This window comes from Agelaius phoeniceus, chromosome 5 (genome assembly GCF_051311805.1).
Source record: "Agelaius phoeniceus isolate bAgePho1 chromosome 5, bAgePho1.hap1, whole genome shotgun sequence".
NCBI classification, from domain to species: domain Eukaryota; kingdom Metazoa; phylum Chordata; class Aves; order Passeriformes; family Icteridae; genus Agelaius; species Agelaius phoeniceus.
The window spans coordinates 52,384,878-52,404,331 of NC_135269.1; the positions used below are offsets into that span (position 1 = coordinate 52,384,878).

Here is a 19,454-nt window from a genome sequence, read left to right on the forward strand (position 1 = left end):
ACATCCCATGTATCACATACTCAATATATATTGTGATTAAATTCCTGAATATAAATGGGGGAGAATAATAAAGGGAGTATTATCAGCTAATCAAGAAAATATGTTTTATTAATATTAAAATATTTTTTTCCTTCAGATTTAAAACATACCATTTCACTAGAACATAGCTTTTTTACACCAGTTAGCAAGAGAAAAATTCTGGAAGAAAACTTGAAAGTAATGAAATACTTCTATCAATTTTGTTAAGAATTCTTAGACAAATTCTTACACTTATTTTGCTATCTGTAATTTACTTGTGAATGGGTGTTAATTTATCAAAATTATTTCATGTCTGCTGATGACCCACCATAAAAAAGGGTTATCACTTATCTTTATTTTCTGGTAAAATGTTTTCTTAAAAATGATCTTGAGTATAGAGGGCAAGGCATGAAATGAAAGATGCATTCTTTGCCAAGTTCAAGTATTCAGAAGCAAGATGGCAGTATTGCTGAAGATCTGATGTTTAATTATGTTGTTGTTTTCTCTATCTAAGCATAATCAACATTACTGACCTACTAAATGAAGATTGCACTGCAAACTGCAGCTTATAGAACAGAAAATCTTCTATTGATTTAAGAATTAAAGGTCTTTAACAGGACTACAGGTTTAACACTGCATTGTATCATTTAAAAATAGTTCTAAAGCACAGAATACATTTTCTGAGTGTATTATTTTCACTGCATTATCTATTATACTGCAGTGTCCGGAAAGTGCTTAATTTGAAGAATTTTTTCATGGCAATTTTTGGGTAATGAGCCTGTTTAACACATGTTGAAGAAGTTTTGCATTCAAATAAAAGGTATGCGAAATACAGTAAAAGATAAAAAGGCATGTGAAACTAATTACAGCAGAACTGAATTGATGCATTCTCTGAAGTTATTTCTAATCAGAAAACAGGCCACAAAAAGAGAGTGAAATACCAAACTGTGCATTACCTTAAGTGATTCTGCCAGTTGTACATGATTATCATACACCAGAATGTCCACTGCTAGATTTCTCAGCTGATGAAGAAGAACTTTTTCTCCTTCCAGGTCTTTTGCTTCCACAGGCACCTTCCATGTGGGGTAGGGACATTCAGTGCCATCCCAAACCTGCAATGCAAATGAACTATTTCAATGTGCTCAGAATACTTTAGATTCAGACTTTAAAAAGCTTTTTACTTTTTTTTTTAATTAAAAATTATTAACAGTAAGAGATATTAGTTGTAGTCTCAATCTAAAAGTCCTTAAAATACCTGGATTAGACCTTACAGGATTTTGTAATTTATTACTCCTTACAGAGCATAAAACAACCTCTACAGAGAGCATAATCAAGGGCTAAGACCTGGAATTCGTTAATATTTAAATAAAAAAGAAAAAGAACAGCTCTAGCGAAAGCTCAGCTGCTTATCCAGCACAGAATGACACAATATTCTGAGCTGGAAGGGACCCACAAAGATCATCAAGTCTAACTCTTAAGTGAATGGTCCACATGGGGATTGAACCCTCAGCCTTGGTGACTAGCTGAGACAATCTCAGGGTCAGCTGTCACAACTATCAGAATTCATCATATGCAGAACTGTCTGTACTTAATATTTTAATCCTGCTATAAGGGTCTTTTAACCACTACAGCTGCAGTATGTGAACACTGAGTGCATATACATATATTGCATATGCATATACAGCATATATTGACTTAATTACTGATGATCTCCTATAGCAATATACACTGCTAGTTACCCAGAACATATTAGAAAAACATCAATACTTAACCTAAATTCTTTAACAAGGATTTTAAAACTTGTTTGCCTAAAGCTAAATCCTTGATACACTCCAAGTACTGAAATATCAATAGTTATTTTTCAGCTATCAAAGTGTTGTGAAAAGGTAAGTTTACTGACAGGCTTAACACCTTGAACTCAAAATCTTACTTCTTAACCCAAACATTATTCTGTAAACTATGGTCTCCTGAGTTTCTGAAGATATACTCTTCTCAAATACTCAAAAATAATGGTTTGATTTACTGGCATAGTAAAACAAAAATCTAGAAGCATTTGGAATTCTGAAATGCTGCTTTTCATAGAATTTCATACATACAAGTTCAGCAGAAGAACCTATTTTCCAATTTCAGACAGTTTGTGATTCCAAGGTGCTTTGTCCCACTGCAGAGGGCAGGAAAAAAAGACACTAAAGCTTAATTTTTAAAGGATTTCTACCTCTTATACTTAACTGCTTTGGATCAACAGACCCACAGGAGAAGATCTAAGAATCAGCAGAGCCATGTATAAATGCACTAGGAATAACTCATGGAATATGCATCCAGAATCAAGAGATAAAAGGGAAAACTGTTCACGGAGAAAATGACCCATGACATCAAATTATGTTGCCAAATAACAGTGTATTCTGAAGGACCCAGATAATGAGGTGGTATATTCTGCCACAGATTAAAAAAAAGCCTGTTATCTTCTGATCCTGCACCATGAAATACTTAAAACCACCTTTGAAAGAGAGGTTGTCTATTGCTTTATCACATCTTTTCCAGAACTCAGCTTGAAAACAGATTTAGTGCATATATACTACAAATTTAGTCACTGAAAGAGTAAAGAATCTTGCATTTGTCAATTTTTTCACTATTTTTCAACTGGCTTTACTTGGTACACTTTGGTAATTCTACACTGGAGAGATGATCTGACAAATGGATTAAAATAACCTGCATGCTCCCTGTTCAGATAAAAAGGATGGTGACTCACTTTTAAAATGTCCTTTGCCAGAGGAACTAGTAGGGCTGGCACCAGGGCACCTTTTGAAAGGAATTTATAAGCTAGTGAAATTTCTTAAAAAAAAAAAATCTTTCAAAAATAATTGGGATTGGGTTTTTTCTTGCACAAATACAGAAACAGATAAACCTCTCTACCTCAGGAGCTGGGAAGCTCTACTTTACACTAAACATGAAAACATCCTGGTTTCAAACTGTCTTGGTTTTAAAAATGAATACTGGAATAAAAATTGGTTTTTTTAACCCAAAGCTGGTTAAATTAATTCTGAGTAAGAAACAACAAATTGTTCTATTACTAGTCATGAACAGATTGGAGCTAAACAAAAGTTAGTGATAACACTCGATCACCATGATTGGAAAACACTGAAATGGGAGAGACAAAACACCTGTTTTTATCTTCAGCAGAACATGCTCATTGTAGGACTTACCTTAATGTACACAATTTAACTGACACACAGAAAGGAAGAAAGGATTAATAATAAAACTCTTATGAAAGGCATACATGACAGAGTAATTTCTAGTGTGTATTCTTTAGTCTCCTCCAATATGACTAACAAAATTCTCAGAAAATGGAAAACACTAACAGCTGAGTGATACCATCTTTATGCCATGTCCAACTTTGCTGCTGTGCAAATAGGAATTCATTTATCAAGTGTTATTTAAAAGCTATGCTACAGGTGATGCACAGAATTGCTGAAATTCATTTTAGTTGTCTATGAAGCAGTCTCCACTAGGAACATGAGATCAATGCTTATAATAATAATAATAATAATTTCTCATAGTATAATCAACCATTAATTTAACAGATATACTTGGAAAAAATAAATGTAAGACATTATTATAAAATGGATAATCAAAATAATACAATAAAATAATATTTAATGGTCACTCAATTTGAGCTGGTATTGAATTGGTTGTTTTGTTTGATTTATTCAGCAAATCATGAAAAAAATCAGAAATCTGTCGACAAGTTTTTAGAAAGGTTTCTTTTCTATCATAACCAGTATTTAACATCAGAAATGGACTTTGCCATTGTTGAAAAATGGAGGAATTTAGCAACAGAATATTAATGTAACATTTTTAAGCTTGTCCAACGTATTGTAAAACATATTTAGGTATTTTATATTTTATACTTAATAACTGATCAACTGTTATTTGACCTCAGACTTCTACCTTCCTAAGTCTACCCTAAAATTTCCCCAAGCAATCACCTTTACTATACAAAAGTGACAAAATTAACTTCAGGTCTTACAACACAAAAAGCGTGTAAAGAAATAATAATTTAAGAAAGCACTTGTCTCTGTCCTTGCAGAAGGTCTTTCAATGAAGATACACTTTTCATGAACAACTTAATTACAGTCCACAAAGTCATGAAAATTTACTGGGTCTCATTTGACACATATTTCACAAGACATAATTAAATGGAAATGTTTGTAGCAGTTGCAGAATATGTGACAGCATGGACTTAAGGTTTGTTTCTCTGTAGTAATGCATTGCTCTGTATGAGAAAAATCTTTGCTAATTCAATGAAGGAATAATGCCAAGTGCTAATTCTAAAATTATTGTAACAATACAGTTTAACACAGTAGAACCAATAAATATTTTTAAGAAGTCACAAAGTGGAAAATAAAAGCTTGATCACTACGTATGTTTTAACAATCAAGTACAAAAAAAAAATATAGAAGTCTTGGAAAAACACCAGACCAATACATCTCAACTGGGAATATTGTGGAGACCTCCTTTTCATTTAGGTAATGTTAAGGATCACCTTTAGAATCTGCTCTCCTGTTCTGTGGCACTTTGCACTTTGTATTTTCAGTAAGCACCCATGCCCAGAGTGCTTATGCATAACTAAAAGAAGCTACCTGAAATCCATCATGATAACATAATCCATTCATTCCTTTTAGGCAGTGCTACTTACTGCACCAATCATATCCATCAAATCTAGAAAAACAAACAGTAAATGCTGCTAACTAGAAAACAAGGATACAGTTTAAAACTAACAATATTTTTCAAGGTTAAGAAATCTTGTGATATTTATCTACAAATCTTTGTGAAATTATGATCTATATAATGCCATCTTAATAAACCCCAGTAAAAAAACAATTCAGGTGATCAACTTCAAAGACAACCAGGCTTTCTACTCTGTTTTCATAAAAACAAACAGCCAAGGATCACAGATTTGCTTACACTAAAAACATTTATCTACATAATATTATTTAAATTAATATGTCTATTGTATTGAAAAATGTATCAGAATGTCTTAATAAACCTAAAAAAATATTTTTAAAAAGGAAGTCTACCTTTAGAAGAAAAGAAGATCCATCCACTTTTGCTTTTCCTACCAGCTGGCAAGTGAGATCAAAGAACAGCATTGGCTGAACACCAGACAGTTTTGTTGCTGGGCCAGAGATGGAAATGTTACTGGCTGCCCAAACACGTAATTCTTCTATTGTTTTCTGTTCTTCGTCCATGAATGTGTACACTCTGCTAGAAGTTCGTGGAACTACTGGAGCTCCTACAGTTCCATCAAATGTTAAGGATGCAAATCCCCCACTGGTAATTCCCTGCATCTGTCCATTGTATTCCCTGATCTGTAATAAAATATGAATGAGAAAAAAGAAGTTTGTATGCATGGATAAACAAATCTATTTCTGCTTTATCATGTGCATGGAAAATGGACCACTGATCATTTCTGTCCCTGTTTCTATTGGGAGAACAGAGTCAAAATAAAAACAAAACAAAAAGGAAAAATTAATATTAATAAGAAAACAAAATGTAGAAGCAGGAATATAATCTTACACAAAAATTTTTGAAGTGGCAGACTAATACTTACCTGTAACATTTACACCTACAGCATCCTTACAGAGTATTTTATTTGCACACATCAAAATATTTGTGTGGGGAACATATCAGGATGGGGAATAAATGGGGAACCAAATGCACAAGAGAAATTAATTTTTAGAGTTTACGCAGCAGAGTAATGGCAAAGTTATTATGGATTCCTGTTTTTGGCCCCTCCCAATAGCCATTTCCCAATATTATTGAACTGAAAAAAATATATCAGTTCAAGGAGATACTTGTTTTCCATAAAGCAAGCAGTGATGAGCTTTCATTCCTTGAATTATGAATACAGCTATCACAACTATTCAATGTCTACTGCCCTGCTCATGCAGGTCTCCTGAATCCTGCTGATTTCGCTGTGTATCTGCTGCCATATGAAACACAGCATTTCAAATCTGAAGCATTCCTTCAAGGGTCTAGTCTAGTCTTACTGCTCCCTGCAATTATAGATTTATCTGTATCAAAGCACTGCATGACTCATTATCCAGAAATCTGAAACAGTCTGTTTTGATTCATCCCTTTCTAATTAATGCAGGGTCACCAAGTAAGCGGTAACATGCATGAACATGGCATTTGTGAGACAGTTTAGTATGGGATTCCCAGTGCTCAATTTCCAAATGGTTGAAAATCCCACTGATCTGAAAGTGCAGAACATGCAATGTGTGTCAGAAGTTCTAAACAGCAAAACACTGTCTACGATTTAGGCCTATATTTTATAAACATGGTGAAATTTCAAAAGCAAACAAATCAGGCATTCATTGACCTTGGATATTCATATGCAAACCAGTTCAATTTGGTGACAGGTACTCCTTTAATCCCTGCTACTCTGACATTATGCATAAATGCATTAAGGGTCATCTTTAAGATGAACCTTGATTTACTTAAGAATTCTTCAAACCTGACCAATGGAACACATCAATTCAGTATGAGGTTTTTTTTCAGTGAAACACTGAAAAGCTTTGATCTTTTAACCTCACATTTAAATACTGAAAATACAAGAAAAGCCAAAGGACAAATAAGGAAAATACATGGTTTCATAACCAATTTACCCCCATTATCTACAATCTGGAAAAACATGTTCCCCTGTAAGATGTAATATAAACACACAGATTTACTTTAGTTGCTATCACTGGCATTATATTCCATAGCTTGTCTAAACAGGTAACATGCAGAGGGGATGAAAACTCTCATCACTTTTACCTATTCATCCTGTATCAAAATATACTTCAAGAGTATTTTTCATATCTTGTCTGACATGTCAAATGTTTCTTGAAGTGTTTTAATTTCTAGTTTACATATTCATTTATTTCATCATTAGTTCTTTAAAATCATCATAAAAATATCTTGATTTTTTTCTTAGTAAAAATTCTATCCTACTCCTTGCAAAGGCTCTAAGCCTTTCACAAAACCAGAAAGGAAGTACTTTGTCTCCCTGGGCTTCCACCATCAGTTATTCTCCTCTTTTCCCAAATCCTTTATGTCATGCTTTGAGCTTTCAGGAGGCTGACATACTGTACTTCTGACATCTCCCAGTACCCTCATTTAGTGAATTTGAAATCAGCCTTAATGTTGGAAGAGGCAATTATAAAATAATAACTAAAAAAAAGAAATAAAATATGTAAGAAGGTAAATCTCAACTGTCATGAAGAGAAAATTACCAATGATCTTTAGGAAAACCAGATGTCCTCAGGCACAGACAGGTGGAGAAGCCACTGAGTCCCCTCAAATGTAAACAGAATTCAACAATATTATTTAGTGAACAACAGAAGAAACAGGAGAAGAAAATGTAGAGGGGGTTACAGAACAAAGTATTTCACAGCTGGAAAATTACTTGTGCTGGACCCACAAAGCAGATGATGGCCAACAGAAATTCTCTGGGCTTGTCCTTGGAAAAAAAAATCATTGCTAAAGTCATGAGGGATCACTGGAGTGTACAATGAACAAAATCTATGGAAAAATGTTGTTTCATTATGGCACTCATGCAGATCTCAGATCAAGTTGGGCACTGATACTGTAAAAATGCTGTATTTTCCAAATTATTTTGAAATTGAATTAAATTTATAAAAGAGTCAATCTAGGACTTTTGCATATGACAATGATTTCCCCTTCAGGAGATTTTGTGTCATTTCTAGAGGATGTGGACCTATTTTTAAAAAAATTGGTGGGGGAGGGTGAAGCAGGGGGTTAACAATGAAACAGGGCAGACTGCTATCTCTTTAAAAAGTCCCTGAGAATTTTAAATAATTTCAATAAATAATGGTTGCTAAATAAAAATATCCTCTGGGACAAAAAATGGAGCAGATAAAATGCATTTAGCTTGTTCTAAGCAAGTAAATTCCAATACATATTGCAGGAGTCTTTGGCATGGTTTCTGTAAACTAAAGAACAATAGGTGAAATGTCACCTCAATAAACTACATGGACAATAAACTCTAGTGATTTCTATGGGGTACAACCCTATACTGAATATGGTTATTGAAAAGAAGCTAATCTTGAAGTATTTATAAATACATTTACAGCAAAGTAAAATACATCATTTTTTTTTTCTGAAGACAGTGTTATTCGTTTCACTAAATGGAAAAGTGTGATAGTAAGTAGTGTATAAAGCTGGAATAATAGCATCTCCACGGTAGCTCTCCATCAAAACTGATTGTTAAATTATAGAAGCAAAGGATTATTATGAAACCACTGCAGGCACAGATCATCTTAGAACATCAAAAAATGCCTAGGGAAACAACATATACCAAACTAATGTATGTTTTTATACTTAGAAGGAAGATCTCAATTTTTTTTGATTGTCACTGATGATATTTGTATGAAGGAAAGTATCCTGTCAGAAAAAAACCCACCAGAATGCATCTGGTATATTTCATTATATTTTGTAAATGTTTTCTTATCTTAAGTAAATAGTCTAAACAAATTTGGATAACAGAGGATGCTGATTATATTTTCTTATATTTTAATAATGTAATTCTGGTTTACTTGTACCACCAGCTGTATGAACAGAGAGATACTAATGAAACAGAGAAGTCATTTGAAGTATAAATTAAACCATTTTGAATATGTTCAAATATCACAGGAAGAAAACTGAACTATACAAACTATGTGGAGGCACCTCCTAAAAGAAAACTAACGAAGATAGTCACATGGAAGTAAAATGATTTTTTTTTGAAGACATGATAAACACATTTAGATATTAGGACCATAAGTGATAACCTATTCTCTAGCATTCCTGAATTGCTGCCTGCAAAATAAGATTGTTTGATATTGGAATAAGATCCCAACATTACTGGGTGGAACGTGCCTGGGCTCTTCTGGCCCTTGCTGCTTGACCAGAGGTGGCAGCTGTGGTGTTTTCAGCTCAGAGACACCCCTGGCTGGCTGTATGCTGCAGCTGGCACTTGGAACAAGTCCAGGCAGGCAGGAATTTAGGTTTACCTCTAATGGAAAGGCTTTAGGCGAGGTGAAGAGGAAAAGGAGACGGATTCTGCTGGAGGGTTAATCCAGAGTTTTATCCCATGGTCACACATCTCTGAATGTTGGTAACAGCTCCAACAGCACCAGACCCCATGGTCCCGTGTCTTTTTAAGCCCGGGGAAAGGGGGAGGGGAAGGGGTGGGTGTGCCACCAACCAGGTGGAAGGGGGGGCAGTCTCAGGGGACAATGACACCTGGACTGGCCAATGACCCCAGGGCTGAGAAGCATCTTTGGAACTTGACCAACCAGACGATGCCCTTGATGGAATGTTAGGATTGACTGACAGCACTTAGCAAGGGGGCAAGGGGGAGGGGAGAGAGAGGTTGGCACACCTGGGAAACTGGGATAGGGATAAAATAAATAAATATAAAATAAATAAAATAAAACAGGATATTGCTTCACACTGCAACAGTTTGAAACATCTGTAGCAATAGAAACACAAATTAAAGAAGAAAATGAGCAATATAATGTATTTTATTTACGAATTCAATTCACCTGAAGATGTAAGTATTTTGTGGAAAAATTTGTATGCAAGAAGTTTATATACTTAAGTCAGTTGAAATAATTTCTGGTTTAGTAATTTAAAAAGCCAGCAGGCACTGTGATACTGCTTTAGAAATTCAAATAGAGTAAAAAATTACTATTTTGGAATATTTTCTACATATTAAAAACCTGATCCAGTAACTTGACCAAAAATACTGATAGGAAAATCATTTTTGCAAATTGCTAAGACTTGAAATTACAGAAACACTCTATCACTGCCTACAGTCATTATTTCCTGACATTATTTACTATAGGAAAAATACTTGTTTTTAATTTAAATTCCATTCAAAGTGTGTTGTATGCCTTACAGAAATTTTGAAGGAGAACCACAAGCCATATTAATACTGACATTTCTAAAAAAAAAAAAGTTGGTGTTTTCTGTATTAAAAAAAATCTCCTAACTGCTTATAAAAAAAAATTTAATTCCTTCCATTCTTCAGAAAAAGAATTTGAAAACTGGGTAGCAGTGCAAAAGACACATGCTCTTCAACATCTTTTTTAGTAGAAAGTCTCAAACCTAATTTTGGCCAAGTTTATATATTTGGACCACATTTTCTCAGAAGACACTAGGAGTCTGGGAGCTCTATTCTGTTGAAGCTTAATGTTCATGCAGCCTGCTATACATCCAAGCTCCAGACTTTCCCCCTCATCCTTATCAACCTGACAGCTATGGATAGAGCTGCCCAGGAATAAGAAGTAAGCAGATATTTCTGCTAGGTCTTTCTCCCAGTACCTTCCATATTGCATCAAGTAAAAAGAAGAAAAGAAATCATTGGACAAACTGGATTAAACTAAAGGAGAGAGCATAAAGTGACAAGGAAACTGCTAGCTAAGTGCAAAAGTAAGATTGGTCCTGGAAATAACAGCAGATTGTTTAAAGATCAAAGTAAGCAACACAGTGGAACAAATGCTATGTTAAATATTACTAGATTTAGGAGAGTGATGCACAAGAAGAGAGACAGAACAGAACTAGTAAGGATAACAAAAACGGGAGTGTGATACTTCTATGCTGTTATGAAGCCATGCTCCACATATTTGACATTCAGATTCCCTCTCCTCTGTGGACAAATACGTTAGAAATTCACTAGCAAAACCTACATCTTACACTTGTCAATCTACTGATCTATGAAAGGAACAACTGTCTATATTGTGGCTATTAAATCCTTTTGCTCAAAGAGACTATGTGTTTACACTGTAAATCTAAGAGTTTGAATCAGATGAATATGCAATTAATAGCATATAAGGAATCTGATTTTCCTGGTGTTTTTCTCCATTTTTTTATTCTAGAGATCGAGGATGCTGCATTGGGCATGGTAGTATTTGGTCAAAGGTTAGATTTGATGACCTTGAAGGTAAGTTCCAATCTTAATGATTCTTAATCTTAATGATTCTCTGATTCTGTGATCTAACCACAACACTAAAACAATAGGATTATAATCCATGGTTATCCCAAGGTTAGTAGATGACAGTTACTGATGTCTGTGCAAACTCAGTTCAGCTCATGATGCATTTATGTGATGATACCATGTTCCACAACCCTCAAGACCCTATTTTTCTAAAGAATATTTTCTGACATGGTGCATGACTTGAGAAGTGCAGTGGTGATGCAATAATAATGTCTAAGAAAGAGGGTGACAGCTTTAGAATTCCGACTTCATCTGTTACAGCAACTGGCCCCTATGTACAGAAGAAGATAAGGTTAATGACAGGAAGAGAAGAGAACAGCATCAGGATTACTATGAAAAAAGCTAGAGAATTAAGGCTTTGCAATTGCTACAGAGTTTGCACCATGCCAGGGAAGCCATACAAGTGAAGTTTATAATCAGAGGTCAGTGTCTTGGTCTTCATTCCCCAAGTGCTGCACACGGATCACACAGCTCTCCAATGCTGTGCATTCAGGAAAAAGGGCCACCAGAACACATCCTGGACATCCTGACTGCATTAAACAATTAGAATACACTGAACAAGATGAACACCAAAATAAGAATGTGCTTCACTTTTTCCAATCCTCAAACATTAAAATGGAAATCAAATACCAATTCTCTTCACTGGAAGTGAGGAAATAAGTTCTTGTTTGTGAATCACTCAGAGGTAATAAGGAATACTAGAGAAACGCTGACAAGGAAATTACCCATTCTATCACCATGGCAGGGTTTGAGGCATTTTAAGAAAGGCAGAATACCAGCCAAAACTCCTAAGTCAAGGGAGTATAAAATATTGCAGGCTTAGCCAGTACCAGCAGATTGCCCCTTCCCACTCTTTAACAGTGTACCATTAGGCATTAGTTCTAAGATACTAAGAGCATTCACAGTGAACAATAAACAAGAAGGTCCAAGAAAAATCCACCCAAGAAAACTCTTTCTTTGCCATAAAGATAGTAGGAGAAGACTAGACAAATAGATCACAGGCCTGGCTTTTATACTGGGAGATGGGGGGCTCACCTTCCACAATCTCAGAGCAGAGCACTGATTATGGCTGAAAGCCCAGGTACTAAATTCTGTAATTCATGAGAAATCATCATAAGATAACAAGCATAAAGATACACTTCAAGAAATATTAACAGAAATGTAATAAAACTCGATAATTTTCCAGTTCTATTATTAAGACACTTAAAATTATCCTTCTCTGAAACAAATACTAAGCAAATTAAATTACCCTCTATCCAAAGTAATTCCAAAAAATTCCTCTTCATTAAATTCTTATTAGCTCTGGCCATCAGATCTTGCCAACACCTCTGTTACTAGAGAAGGAGTTATCCATTAGAAGCCAAAAGTGTAAGTGGAAGCAGTGATTTTTAAAATGTGTTTGCTATTAATGTCAACTTCCTGGAAAGCATATCTGGGGCAGACAGAACATGAGGACACCACTGTAATGGCTGTGTGTATCTATCTGTCCTCACTGCTAAGCACAGCTTTCACAGACTGTGGCCTCTGCTACCCTGGCTTGCTTTCCATTCAGCAAGCTAAGAAAAGGTCATTAAAGCCTGAAGACAAAAGCAGGAAAGAGTGAAGGAGAAACTGCAGAAAGTATAATTAGAAGTCATACCTACTATGCTGCTTGTGGCTGAAAGAGAAAGAGGTCCTTCCCAGTTCATTCCCAGAAGCTGGCACCAGGCTTTTGTGTCAGACTTCTCTACCTGCTCAGAGCAGATATGAAAACTTCCAAAGTACCTGGTACTTAGTTTGGGGTAATCAGCACATTCCCATCCAGAAAAAGATATCTTAGTCACTCTAGATCATTTTCACTTAGAAAGTAATTAAAAAAGCTGTCAGCTCATGCATCTGAAGAGACATAGATTGTGAGCAGCTGGAGGTCTGTTAGGACTGGAAACCACTTAGAACAGCCCAACTGTGATGGAAAAAAGGGTATATGAGAAGCAAATTGATAGATCCTCTCTTTAAATACTGGAACATCATCTCAGAGAATGATAAAGTACCAACTGACAAGGATTCTAGAATTCTAGATCTCCTCAAAAAAGTGATGTCAAATCAGAACAGTGAGGTCCCTTACCTGTGCTGTATCAGTAGGCTTCCTTAGTAAGTTTGTGATAATAATAAATAGAAGTTAGACAATACAATGTTGGCATAAAAGAGGGTGCATACATAAATTTCCTGACAGTGGTCTTGTTTATTTTCTTAATGTGTACTTAGAAATCCAATACTGACCTACCACAACCATACAACTTTTCACTTTTCAATGCTACTATTTTGACCAGTCCCTTTCTATTTCTTCACATTTATAAAACATGTACTCTGTTTTCAGAAGCAATAAACACGTTATCTCCACTGAATTTCTGAAATGAATGTATCTGTACAACATTTACCCTGATGGATTCAGAGAAAATATTAAATTTAGCGTAAGACTTTCCCATCTGAAGTCAAATTAATGAACTTCCAAGACTGATAACACATCTCAAGTACTGATCAGCACACAAGCTTCAAAATGTAAGTACAATTTAATTCCACTCTTATTACATATATAGATGACCTCAGAGAAACCTGATACTAACCCAGAATAGGTTAGCTAATTTCTCTCTCAATTGTAAATACTTACAATATAAAGGAGTAACTTAATACTGTTTCTGAAACTTAACAAGTTCTTTCTTAACAATCTCAGTAGTATGAAACTCAAATACTGGATAAATCTTACCACTTTTTACATTCGTTGTCATGGGGTTTTCTTCTTTGTTCTCCTGCTACAGCATTTCAAAATGTACATACTTAGTACTACAGATACTTATCCCTTTTATCATCCTTTGGTACAATCCCAAATTTCCTACATTTCTTAAGTTTCCCAGGATACTCTCAAGAGTGTTCAGATATGCAAACTGGGAGAAACTGGGAGGTTTTTCGTTGTTGTTTTATTCTTGGTGTTTTGGTTTTTTTTTTTTTTTTTGTTTTTTTTACTGGCCTCTTTCATTACATTCAATTTCTGCTATAATTATTTTCCATAAAAAATAAATATGTATGGTTATGTTGCAAATTAATGGTAAAATCACATCTTTGGTCCTATTATGCACCTCTTTAACCACAGTCCAGCATTACAAGATTTCTATTCATTCCCTGTAGGGTGGTTCCCCTTCCCTATACAGTTGCAGCAGGCATAAGACAAACACCCAGAAGAAGCAGAATCAAAGCTACAAAGAGTTTCCTGCATGCCCTTTGATACAGGTAAATAGGGAGTAATGCAGGATAACACTGGAGCAGCAGCAGGAGTGCACTGCACACTAACAAGCCCAGACAGATTCCCTCTGCTGGAGTGATTCTCCAGCTGACCTTAACTGCTCCACAACAGAAGACCTAGAGAAACTCCTCAATCATATCAGTTTGAAGAGGAATAAATTGTGCTGGTTTATGTCAGTTAAATTCTATCCATCTAGAAGTGCCACATGATTTTTTGTCAAGTAGTTTAATAAATATTGTTGTTGTTGAAAAATGTAATAGTTTACTTTCAGTTTTGGTCCATACCATAACCATAGCTGTTTTAACAATCAGCTGCTTTATCCAATATCTCCAAGAGTTAATTTCTGTACATACAGAACTAAATTATTTCTATGGTCCTCTCAGTGCAGAAAAGCAAGCACATAAACCCCCCACATCCTAGTACATACCTTTATTCTATGAAATCGAACAATATCTCCAACTTTGTAAATTTTTGGTAGAAAATCTAGGTTTCCACTAAAAAGACTGCACGTTAACTTCACATTTGATTGGTCCACAAGTGTTACAATTGAGCAATAATCTGTAAAATATAAAAGTGTCTGGATGAGTAACAGGCATTGTAGAATTATTAATACACAGATACTAAATTTGGGAGGAACATCCCTATGGCAAATTTTTTTTTGCTATGATCTGTGTAACTTTTTCTAATTTAATTTTTTTACAGTACCATAATAACTGAAGTGTGGCCCATCTTTTCAATAATTAGCCGAAATAACTGAAAATGAAATGTGTGATTAAGCACAGCTCTGTGTGCAAGAACACACACACCTTTTTCTTCTGTCTGCAACAGGCATGCTATTCTTTCACGTTTCAATTACTTCTACAAAATGAGGCACATATCTACAATTTAATAAAATCATTTTCTAAGATTTATTTTGCACAGCTTTCTGAAAAGGTAATAAGTTCTACAAGTTCTACAAGCAAATTAAAGCATAAATTACATATCCTTGATTTCAACAAAACATGCAAGATAGATATATATATATACCACAAGAACAGAGTCACACGGTGGTAGCCAGAAAGTAAAAATATGAAATATGCCATTTTGAAGTTAAACTTCATAGAATTTCACTTCTAATAATGAACTAAAAAGTAAAATCAAGACAAGATACAAAGATGACAATGCAGATCAGCTGAGAACATAGTATTTGTGGATGACATAAACAAAACCTGTATTTTCCAGTTCAGCTTACAGAACATGTGTGCTCCGATACCTAATAAACAGAGTAAAAACACATTTGCTCTTTCGCAACATGGCAGCTGGTAACCTACCTGAGAAACCAAGTAGCAGCAGCAAGAAAGGCTACATCCTGGCCCTGATCTCCTGTACCTCCTACTGTCCCTCCAAGAGACACCTGTAACCATAGCCAGAGGAACAGAGACTAGAGAGGAGGAAGGAGGGGTACCTGGGGTGAAGCTGAACCTGGGAAAGGTGGAGGAACAGTGTTCTCCCTAAGTGTTCAAGTATTTCTTTGTTTCTCAATATTAGATGTTTATGTTAACTGGCAATGAATTAAATTCCCCAAATCAAATCTGTTTTTCCCTAACAGATACTTTCTCATCTCTTAAAAAGAGAAATCCAAAGAGAAGAGAAAAAAAATCTAAATGATCAAAAACCCCAACTTTAGCTGTAATTCTATGAGACACCTGGTGATAATGACACTATACCAGTTTATACAGCTAGGAACTGAACAAATGTGTTGTAGGTCTAAAACAAAGTCAATGAAGTCCCCATCATGCACATTATGAAGATGCAGACACAAAAGCTGTTGCTAGACAGCTTTGAAAGAGAATGCTATCAGTCTAGTAAAATTGAGATTTGCCTTATATACAAAAGTTACATGAAGGCAGTCATAAAAAGATGATTGTTATATGTAAACTCTCTGAATAGATTCCCTAAACATGAGGGTCGGTATGTAAGACTGAATAAAATACATGCTTCAAAAGAAATATTCTTCCATTTCCAGCACATATACCCTTAAATTTTGCTATCATTTAAACTTAAAAGTTTTAATTCCTTAATGATTTGAGTGAATGAAGGGTGAAAGAAATCCAATGAAGGCTTACCAAGAAATAAAATTTTTCCTACAGATACAAAAACCTTCTGTATTTCTATAAAACTAGTACTCTTCTTCCTTCCCAAGATTCAGAAGTTGCTGAGATGACTCTTTTCCACTCCCACCAAAGGCACAAGGTCCACATACAGTCTATTTTAACATTTTATGATAGGAATGTCAAGAATAAACTTCAGTCACTGACTGACAAAACTGCAAGTATTTCCTACTGTAATCCAAAGACTGATGTATTTCTTTGGGTATGATTTCTAGAGGTTAACTTAAAAGATCTGTTGCAAATATGAGCAAAATGAGCAATTAAGAAGAAAAGCCCATATGGTTCATAGATTTACAATCCTTTGGGGATGCAGAATAACATGCTACAGTGCACGGATAAAATCCAACATCACAATCAAGGGGAAATAGCAAAAACATTCCACATTAAAATTGTGGTTACTCTTTGATGCTGTGATTATGCAAACTAGTCAGCTTCATACATGTGCAGCTGCCTATTTAATGGTAGAAGTTAAACACACTACCTCAATTGTCTGTGTAATTAGCATAATCACATAAGACAGATAATCATCCTAGTAAAAGCAGTATAAAATAGTACACTTGCTTTACATAGCCAGGGAACACTTTCTACATAATAGAGGTTCAGTCTTCCATGAAGTCTTCTGTGACTTCAGTCTTCCATGCCTTACTATCACCTCAAAACATCCCTTCTACAAACCTAATTACAACAGAGGTCTCTTAGAACAAAGCATAAATACTCATTTTTTAAATGAAATCCTCATTCAGCGAAGTCCTTTCTGAAGGTTAAAAATAAAAAGCCACTTGTCTCTTCCAGCTGAAATGTGGAAATTGTTTCCTGTTTTCCACAGTAGCATTATAGATCATTGAATGAATTCACTTTCCTGAAAAAACAGTGAGTCAAACTCTACACAGAATTGCTGAATTTATATTGTTTTGTTTAACTCTAGGACATTATGTAACGTCATTGTTCACACTTCTGATTTTTCTCAATATACTACCCAAAAAAGCATAATTCCATCATTACCAAGCTAATAAATAAATAAATAAATAAACAATGGAAGTTTACATATTGGAGTCAATTTTCCCTTACTAGAGAAATTAACTCAATTGGTTAAAAAAATCCACTGATTTTTTTTAAAAGAGAATTTTTACCACTGGTAGATTTTACTTGCAATAACCTGTCTTAAAAATATGACACAAAGGATGCACAGTTCAGCAAATTCATATGCTACAGAAGAAAGCTTTCTACTTTCATAATAGATTGTCTCAGTAAAAGCACCACATTTCAGTGCTTCATAGTGCTACACAGAACTTCAAACTGCACCTACCTTTTTTTTTTAATATATTTGATTATTAGGAAGAGATATTCTCATTTAGGCTTAACATCATGTGAGGAACCACCTGCCATGGACAGCTACCTATGCTGGTAACACCCCAGAATTGGTGTTACAGAAACAAGGAGACATAACTCATGTTTAATTTAAATTAAAGTACAGAGTGATGGTCTGCATACATTTTACACACTTTTTATACTCTTTCAGCTAAGTCCTTATTGCTCTTTAAAAATACAACTGCTATAACTTGTTAACAAGTTCTTTATTTTATTTCATAAAAAAATTGGTAATCAGTAGAATGTTGCACTGTCTGCATGGAGAATGCTGACCGTCAAGCTATACATGTCCTTTAAATAGTTTGAAATAGGAATCCCTTGCAGCTCTGTAAAAGTTACTGAAAATCTAAAGTTGCCTCCACTATGATAGTCTAGGTTCCTTCTTCAGGTTACAACTTTTCCTTCATAATGTCACAGCATTTCCACTCTTTTTACAGAAATCTCTGTTATGCTGGCTATTAGCATGAGCAGAAAGCCAGCATTTCTCCACAGCGTGTTCAGATAAAAAAACCACAAAAACCCCACACTCCACAGCTTCACGTACAAACTCATTTTTCAGTCATCCTAAGAAAATCAAAATTGCTAAAAAAGCTTTCCAGATTAGTAGTTATTGATATTGTAGGACCAACAAGTTGTTTAGTATTCACTGATTAAAAATTTATTGTAGTTCTAGTGAGGACTTCAGCAGTTCCTGACAAATATGCTTGTATAAATTGTTAAGGTGGAAAGCATCGATCTAATTACACATCCCCCTTTGGGCAATCACATATTTATTCTTCAATAACATTTAGTGGAAAACCCACTACCCTGAACCAATAACTTCTCCCTTCCAAGAGATAAAAAAGGTTTGGGGCAATGTTGTTAGCAGTCAGGGACTCTAATTAAAGACTGCCTTCTGTTTCTTTTATTTCAATGCACACGAAAAAGACAGATTATTGTAGCAAATTATTCTCTCTTCAAAACGAAATGAAACATTTAATACTGTTTTCAAGAATTACTGAGGCCATTCAATACACAAGTGTCTGCACTAACACCAAACAGCTGAGCCAGCTAATTTACCATTTATATTTCAACAAGACAGGAAAAAATAACATACATGTGCACACAACTCCTATGTGTGTATATATACATACATAAAAACATATGCTGCAGAAGCCCAAAACAAAATCTCTGAAGAATCAAACTGTTTTACTAGAGCTTATTATTTCTAAAATAATAGTGATACACTTTGGAGATACAATTTGGCAACTACCAGAAGCATCTGGCTAAACAGATGTTTCAATGCCATCATCATGTAATCTCTAGATCAAAGTAACTGTCTTTAGATTTCTATTAACTATTATTATTATCATTATTATTATTAATTCCTTTAGATATGTTTTTATCTTTTATTTATCTTCTATATTTTAAGATAAGAAAGAGTGATTATTTTAAAAAGAAATGCATATAAATCACTGTGAACAGAAAGGAAAACATTATTCTAATCTCGAGGGATCCAGAAATTAAATTGCTGTCTTTACCTCTGCAACAGTTTTTATTCTCTTCTGCAAAACTTATATAAATCCTTAACGTTTTGATTCAGAAAAGAATCCAAAAA

General features: G+C 34.7%; 1 protein-coding gene across 4 annotated transcripts in view; it reads right to left on the minus strand.

The window, feature by feature from the left end:
* Positions 1-19,454, minus strand: part of POT1 (protection of telomeres 1) — a 62,298-nt gene that overhangs the window by 22,888 nt on the left and 19,956 nt on the right. For 2 of the 4 annotated variants that reach the window (XM_054631525.2, XM_054631526.2), the window contains exons 9-11: positions 14,767-14,897; positions 5,097-5,387; positions 975-1,130 (exon numbers count right to left, since the gene is read on the minus strand). In XM_054631525.2, the coding sequence (XP_054487500.2) occupies positions 975-1,130; positions 5,097-5,387; positions 14,767-14,897 (578 nt within the window). Of the gene's footprint in view, positions 1-974; positions 1,131-5,096; positions 5,388-7,295; positions 7,470-12,701; positions 12,932-14,766; positions 14,898-19,454 lie in introns of those variants that run through there. The other 2 variants (XM_054631528.2, XM_077179020.1) reach the window with 2 other exon arrangements.